The sequence below is a fragment of the Garra rufa genome, chromosome 12, assembly GCF_049309525.1.
Source record: "Garra rufa chromosome 12, GarRuf1.0, whole genome shotgun sequence".
NCBI classification, from domain to species: domain Eukaryota; kingdom Metazoa; phylum Chordata; class Actinopteri; order Cypriniformes; family Cyprinidae; genus Garra; species Garra rufa.
This window is the reverse complement of record NC_133372.1, coordinates 23211005-23219329: the sequence shown is the minus strand read 5'-3', so window position 1 is coordinate 23219329 and position 8325 is coordinate 23211005. Positions and strand designations below refer to the sequence as shown.

At 36.4% G+C, this 8325-nt stretch overlaps 1 protein-coding gene across 1 annotated transcript; it reads right to left on the bottom strand.

The window, feature by feature from the left end:
* On the bottom strand, positions 1-7763 carry gpr17 (G protein-coupled receptor 17). The gene is made up of 2 exons (XM_073852190.1): positions 7599-7763; positions 1-3017 (listed from the first exon to the last, which is right to left on the bottom strand). Exon 2 carries the CDS (start codon positions 3007-3009, stop codon positions 1990-1992), a length of 1020 nt encoding a protein of 339 aa, XP_073708291.1. The 5' UTR covers positions 3010-3017; positions 7599-7763; the 3' UTR covers positions 1-1989.
* Positions 7764-8325: the final 562 nt, after the last annotated feature.

Genomic DNA, 8325 nt, shown 5'->3' with positions numbered 1-8325 from the left:
TAAAGTCAGAGTATTTCGAGAATAAAGTCTAAATATTTTGATAATAAAGTCTAAATATTTTGAGAATAAAATCGAAATTACAAGAATAAAGTCTAAATATTTTGATAATAAAGTCTAAATATTTTGAGAATAAAATCGAAATTACAAGAATAAAGTCTAAATATTTTGAGAATAAAGTTGAAATATTTTGACAAAAAAAGTCTAAAGGTTTCGAGAATAAAGTCAAAATGTTTCGAAAATAAAGTAGAAATTACAAGAAATAAATCGTAGCAATTAAAGTTATAACATTTTGAGAGTATAGCCTGCACATGCAAATGGCCTAGATTGGGAGCACCTAGAGAAGTTGCCAGGCAACCGGAAGTTTTTTGAATATATGCGGGAATATTAGCAGAAATCATACAATGTGTTATACTTGCCAGTATAACAGTACGCTTTGAAATATTTCACGTCTTCAATTGCATTCTTTAGGCCTATTTGTAGTGTGCCAACCACCCAATAATAGCAATAAGCTTTGTGCTCTTGGTACTTTTAATAAAAAACAGTCTCAGACTTTAAGCATAAATATTTTTACTTATTCTCGTAATTTTGACTTTATTCTTGTAAATTCAACTTTATTCTCAAAATATTATGACTTTATTCTTGCAATATTTGACTTTATTTTCGTAATTTCGTCTTTATTCTCAGAATTTCAACTTTATTCTTGAAATATTATGACTTTAATCTTGTAATCTTATTAACTTATCTTTTTTTGCCACTGAAATGCTGTCGTACTACTGAGAACGATGATGTGCTTTTGGTACTTTTAATATAAAACAAAGTATTAGCTTTTATATTATATATTTAATCTCATAAATGCTAAGAATTAATTCTCGTAATTTTGACTTTATTCTCAAAATAATTTGACTTTATTTCCAAAACACGGACTTTATTTTCGACTCATAATTTCAACCTTATTCTTGAAATATCTTGATTTTATTCTCAAAATATTTCAACTTTATTCTCAAAATATTTCGATTTTATCCTTATAATTGCAACTTTATTCACAAAATATTACGACTTTAATCTCGTAATTTTAGCTTGTTTTTATTTTTTTTACTGCTAAAAGCGACATTGCGATGAATATGTAATGTGCTGCACGTTTTCCTCTCAATAACACAATAAACAAAGCAAACAAAAGCAAAAATGACAGCAGAAAGGGAAGCAGTTAAAGCATATGATCATAGCGATTTGGATAGTTTTCACCAGCTCTACAATTCACCGGCAAAAGAGATAATAAAATTACACTGCTATGTTAAGTAGTCTGGCTATGTGAGACTATAGTCTATAGTTTTTTTTTTTTTGTTTTTTTTTTGTATGACAGTTACAGTACAGAATAGGTCTTTTAGCATTAACCTGAAGAGAAGTATTCCTTTCATGTGTCATGGAATGGAATACATTCTTTTGGGAACACATGAAAACGTCCTTTTGATTTTCACGAGAAAAATCTCCCAAAAAAATGGTCTACAGGCTTTTATAGACAGCTTAGAAAGTCTGGGAAGGTCTTGTGTTTTTGTTTTTTTTATTTTCTATGCAAGCTGTTTAGACATTGGCAGTAAAAAGCTTTTAATACATGAAAATTCTTATTAATATCCCCTTTAAGTGAGTGAAATTCACATGGTAATTACAGCAGATAGCTGTGCACATGCATTTGTTGTTGTCATAAAGCAATCCAGCCTTCGTACCCACTCGCAAAACTCCTAGAATGGTCGTTTGGGGGGAAAAACCAGAAGCCATTCGCCTTATTATAAGCCAGTGTCCCATCAGAGTGATTTTAAAATCGGATCTTTAAACTTACATACAGTTGCTTTAACCTGTCCAAATCACATGCTTGGTTATAAGGCTGTTTAAAGTTCCTGATCTTTAACTGACCATACACCATCAGGGAGTGCAGGCCAAATCCCTAAAACTGATGAAGAATATTCATACCGTTGTATGATTTTAATCACTTGCTTAGAACTCAGACTTTGCGCTCAGAGAGCTCTCATGTGTGCCTTTCAGGTCCCCACTTGTAGCGCCAGATCCCCCTGACTTGTCTCTGCAGAAAATCCTACGAACACTTCCCCTGAACTTCTCAGCTGCAAACAGGTAAACCAGGGGATCCAAAGCCCCATTCAGACAGGTTAGAGAAGAAGTGAGCCGGTTAGCCAGGGCTAGTCCTCTTTTGATTTGACAGGATAAATCTGGATGTCCATAACCCAGGATAAAGGTTGCACGGCTTAAGTGATAGGGCAAAAAACACACTATGTAGATAAGCATGACCAGACCAATGGTGCGGAGAGCTCGGAGTTTCAGTGCGGGCTCCAGCCTTGAACCTTTCCGCAGACTGTTCACTATCAGCAGGTAGCAAGACAGTGTAGCAATGAAAGGTGGTGTGAAGGCTACAGCAAGAGACACGAGAGCACGCCGTGAGGCTTTTTCTCTGTACAGTTGCAAGCATACGGTAGAGCCGTTGACTTCAGCAGTCTGCTTGGTGACAAGTAGAGGTGCCATAGACACTATCACCAAAGCCCATAGTGCAAAACTTGCGAAGTGAGCGAAACGAGGGCGCCTGACCTTGAGGGAACGTACAGCGTGTACCACAGCAAGGTATCGATCGCCTGCGACGCAAGCCAGGAAGTACAAGCTGGCATACATGTTGACATAAAAGAAGAATCCTGCGAGACGGCAGGGAATTTCACCAAATGGCCAATGTCCCCCGGTTAAATGATAAGTGGCTCTGAGGGGCAAAACGAAGACGTAAAACAAGTCAGCCACAGCAAGATGGAGCAGGAAGACGTTGGCTGGAGAAGAGTTGCTTCTCTGGCGGGCGAAGATCCACAAGGCAAGGCTATTGCCATTCATTGCCAGGAGGAAAACTATGATGTAGTAGAATCCAAAGATCATGTTCTCCACTGTATTGTCCACAGTTGGACAACTCTCCATGGATGCATTGGGCAGCAAGGTGGGAAGTTCTGTCAGGGGGGATTCCATGTTTGTAACTGCAAACAGAGAAAAAGAAAAACATTTTTAGTATTTTTTTAAATTATATATTTTTTATTATAGTAAAATAAACATAACAGTGATAAACATGACAGAAAAAACTTTTTTAGAATTTTTTTTTTTTTAGAAAAAAAAAAAAAAAACGATTAAATGCTGTTGTTTTAAAACAAGTATTAAAAAAATACTGAAAACAATGTAGGACCGTTTCCACAGAAATACAAATTATAAGAAATGTGACCCTGGACCACAAAACCAGTCATAAGGTTAAATTTTACAAAACTGAGATGTATACATCATATGATGTATGGTTTGTTAGGATAGGACAATATTTGGCCGAGATACAACTATTTGAAAATCTGGAATCTGAGGGTGCAAAAAAATCAAAATACTGAGAAAATCACCTTTAAAGTTGTCCAAATTGAGCTCTTAACAATGCATATTACTAATCAAAAATTACATTTTGATATGTTTGCAGTAGAAATTTTACAAAAAATCTTCATGGAACATGATCTTTACTTAATTCCCTAATGATTTTTGGCATAAAAGAAAAATCAATAATTTTGACCCATACAAAGTATTTTTGGCTATTACTACAAATATATCCCAGCGACTTAAGACTGGTTTTGTGGTCCAGGGTCACAATTGTTACTTGAGCAGCATGTAACAAATTTCATATACTGCTCTGGAGTGTAAAAAAAAACATTTCTCAACATTTTTTTCCAAAGAATCACTGAAGCATACTGGACTTAACAGGTTCTTTATATGGTAGCAAGTTATTTAGCACCTCAAAAACCCCAAAGAAGTGCTGAAGAACCATACTGGGCTTAACAGATTCTTTATATGGTAGCAGTGCTATATAGCACCTCAACTACCCCAAAAAAATTCTGAAGAACTGCTGAAGATCCATACTGGGCTTGACAGGTTCTTTATATGGTAACAACCACCCCAAAGAACTGTTGAAGATCAGCTAATGATCCATACTGGGCTTAACAGGTTCTTTATAGGGTAACAGCACTACATAGCACCTCAACTACCCCAAAGAACTGCTGAAGAACCATACTGGGCTTAACAGGCTCTTTATACGGTAGCGGTGCTATAAAGCTCCTCAACTACCCTAAGGAACTGCTGAAGAACCATACTGGGCTTAACAGGCTCTTCATATGGTAGTAGTGCTATATAGCACCTCAACTACCCCAAAGAACTGCTGAAGAACCATACTGGGCTTAACAGGCTCTTTATATGGTAGTAGTGCTATATAGCACCTCAAACACCCCAAAAAAACTGCTGAAAAACCATACTGGGCTTAACAGGCTCTTTATACCGTAGTGGTGCTCTATAGCACCTCAAGAACCATTTTTTTTTTGTGCGTGTGTATGTATGTTCGTATGCATGTATGTATGAGATGGAGCCCCTAGAGAGCTGGTCTACTTGACAAGACTGCATAATTTCCATGCAGGGAATAGCAGCCATGCTAGCTATAAATTATTTACTAAAGATTTCTACAAAAAGCATTAAAAATGTATAGATCAACGTGTCCAGAAAAAAATGTCCATGTTTGGCACTCACTTCCATCACATATCGAAACCAACCTATGCTGCATCCAGGTTTTGCATTAGATGGAATGCAAAAAGTTGCTATAAGAAATCAAAAAAGAAAACTCAGAAAAGAACAAGATCACATCTGCTTTGAGGAATATGTTCCCAAAGTCGCCAGTTGTCCAAACATGTTTACCAAAACAGAGCAAAGGACGCTGCAGTGATACACTAAGTACGTTTTATTCCAGCAGCAGTAAATATTTATCCTCTCCGCTTACTTTGAGTAGTGAGGGAGGGAGTGTTACAGCTGTCTGGGTGTTTGGCATCAATTCAGATGCGTAGATATTTGTGTCTCTCAGGAGTGTAAGCAGATGTCCCTGCGGAGCAGTTGACTACACACTCGTTGCACCTCTACGCTACGCTGCATGAAGGTGCTGGTGCATCCGGTGGCCAAACCAGAGCCACTCCCGGCTATCTGCTTACAGTCTGAGCAGCTGTCCTCGTGGCATTCTGCTTTGTCAAATCATTGGCGTGTGCACAGGACAGCCTGCCTTAGATTCATTAAGCGTTTGGAAGAGGCATCCATTCAAGTCCGCCATCCAATAACAGTTGCTATATTAATAATCAGGCCGAATGAAGCATCTGCAGGGATAAGCTGAAGACCTTTTTAAGAAAGGTTCAATATAGGGGAAAAGTTCACCTGTTACTACTGGAGCCGTAGCTGATAGTATGGATTTTTTGGTAACACTAAGGATGAACAATACTTCTACAGAATTTATTAATCTCAGTTTATGTATGAACTAAGTTTGGAATACTTCTCTGAAAGATATCCACCTTATTCTTTAACATGGAAGTAACCAACCTTCAACATGGAAGTAACAACACCAAATTGTAATATCATATCTGGATATGGATAAGACCAGAAGCCGACATAAAGTGGATAAAAGACACATTTTTTCCATTTGTATTAAGCGCTAAGAGCCTTTCTTCATGACATACCAAAACATTTCACAATATCCTCTCACAGGAGTTGGAATAATAGGGAGACGCTTTATCAATATTTTCAGAACACTACAGACTAACATGAAGTGGGTGTGTACAAAGGAGTGTCTCAAGGTCCTGCCATAAGAAAGAGCTGCAGGATTTGTATTTGAGGGGGAGAAAAATCTTCAAGTCCCAGAACATGCCAAACCCTCCAGTAAGTTAAACAGATAAAAGCAGAGAACTACAAAACAAAAAGCTTAGAGACCAAAAGGCGTGATTTGTGATTGAGCAATCCAGATGTTAATAAATGGTTCTGGTGCTTCTCTGGTGTGTGGTACGAAACAATATCGTGTGATCCAGGAAAAACACTGTCAGTCTAACAAAATATGAGAATTTCCAATGAAAAATTATAATTCAGCAGCACCAGTCCAAGTGTTCCGTGGTCAGCTTGGAAAAAAGCATGGCCCAAACTCGAAAGTCTTGAAGAACAAGGCTTCTCCACAGGCTGGCAACAATACAAAATCACTTTTGTGTTAAAGAAATAAGTGGGGGTCAGGCTGGGGTTGCAATGTGACACTAATGCTCCTATATACCACATCACACAAAAGAAGCAGAAGTAATCACAGGCGTGAGGCACACTGCAGATTAACCAAAGCTGAAAACTGCAGCTCAGCGTGGACCAAAACGCTTCCAAAACTCAAGGTAAAACAGCCAGAAAATTTTTTTACAGAAATGCACAAATATGCAAAATATGAATAGTAGAAAGCACAAAATCTCCTGTGGTATATTTTATATCTGATTCCCTGAAGTGATTTTGACTTACGTTGCTCATTCAAGCAAAGCAAATCTTGGCTAACTAATCCTAAACCTTTTACTTTATAATGCAGTGCTAAAATGACCTTTTAAAGACATTCTCCTATAAGCAATAAACTTACCTTAGATGCAATAATATATACACTACCAGTCGAAAGTTTTTGAACAGTAAGATTTTTAATGTTATTTAAAGAGGTCTCTTCTGCTCAGCAAGTCTGCATTTATTTGATCCAAAGTACAGCAATTTTACACAGTAAAATATAGAATATTTGTACTATTTAAAATAACTTTTCTATTTGAATATATTTTTAAAATGTAATTTATTTCTGTGATTTTAAAGTTGATTTTTTAGCATCATTACTCCAGTCACATGATCCTTCAGAAATCATTCTAATATTGTTATTTGCTGTCCATTTTATTATTATTATTATTATTATTATTATTATCATTAATATTAATATTATCAAAATTCTTTGATAAATAGAAAGATTTAAAGATCAGTATTTATCTAAAATTATAAAAAAAAAAAATACTTTTATTTAGCAAGGATGGTTTAAATTGATTAAACAAGACAATATACATAATATTTACAAAAAAGTTTTATTTCAGATCTGTTCTTCTGAACTTTCTATTCATCAAAGAAACCTGAAAAAATATATACTCAGCTGTTTTCAACTTAATAATAATACATTTTTTGAGCAGCAAATCAGAATCTTAGAATGGAGTAATGATCCTGATATATTTTAAAAAATATATTCAAATAGAATAGCACAACTATTAAACATTTTTACAGTTTTTGCTGTACTTTGGATCAAATAAATGCAGGCTTGATGAGCAGAAGAGCCTTCTTTAAAAAACATTACAAATCTTACTGTCTAAAAACATTTGACTGGTAATGTATATGCAATAAAAAGTACATAAAAATAAACAGTTACAATGAAATGCACATAAACTAGAAAAACACAGTATGGTAATAAAAAAAAAAAAACATTTAAATAAAAAAGTACATACAATTATTTAAATCACATGCTTGTAAACAATGCAGTAATTTTATTTAAAAAATACCAAAATAGATTAAATGGATTGCACTTAAACTAGGAAAATATATATATAGAAATGTGTCTCAATATCAATAATGATAAAAAAAAAAAATAAGTACAAAAAATTCTAAAGAATACATGCAAACAAGTTTCAACTGATCTAGAGAGCAAACACAGAGAAAGTAAATGAAATCACTGAGAGACTCACCAAAGTGTTGATCCTTCAGCAGCCTGTGCAGTAGTGAAGAGTTGAGTAGAGCAGAGGAGAGTTCGTTCCGCTGCCTGCGCTTTCCTACAGCTGCCTGAAAAGTGAGAGCGAACCAGTAGCTTCTGTTGAGCGGCAGTGGAATTTAATGGAGTTAAGACTCGACTCTCTTAGGCTGAGATACGATACTGTGCCTCTTTTTGTGTCGCCAACAAATTTGATCACAAAAACATGGTTTGCGATGGGAAGGCTCTAATGTGACCCATGACCTCAGCCTTTCTTTGCAATGCTATTTTCTTCTGAGGGCCACTTGTGCGCTCCACAATACCCCGAGTCAGAAGAAGCAGCACATTTCGACAGGGGGAGAATAATGGCATGCCTTGCTCGCAATGTGGAGCCGGTGGGGTTCCATAGCAACGGGGACTAGCGTGCCTTTAGGTTACAAACCCCCCACTCTGAAACCCCCCTCCTTCAACCATATCAATAAACAGAAGATGAACTGAGCATTTAATGGGGCAGTTTATGAATAAAGACCAGAGATTATCCATTGTAGACTGTGGAAAGCCAGACAGACGAGGCCCCTTGGAACTCTGAGAATGAGAAGAAATCTAAGTTGAAATCACAAGGGCAAAAGGGACAGAGAATAACAGACTGGGGTCCTTGTTTCTCAGGTCCCTGCTGTGGACTGTTGGGGCATCGTACACTGAAGCAGCAGAGGGCAAAAATAAGG

What these genes read in the sequence shown, in the direction of transcription:
- gpr17 (XM_073852190.1), bottom strand. Translation starts at nt 3,009, where the DNA reads ATGGAATCCCCCCTGACAGAACTTCCCACCTTGCTGCCCAATGCATCC.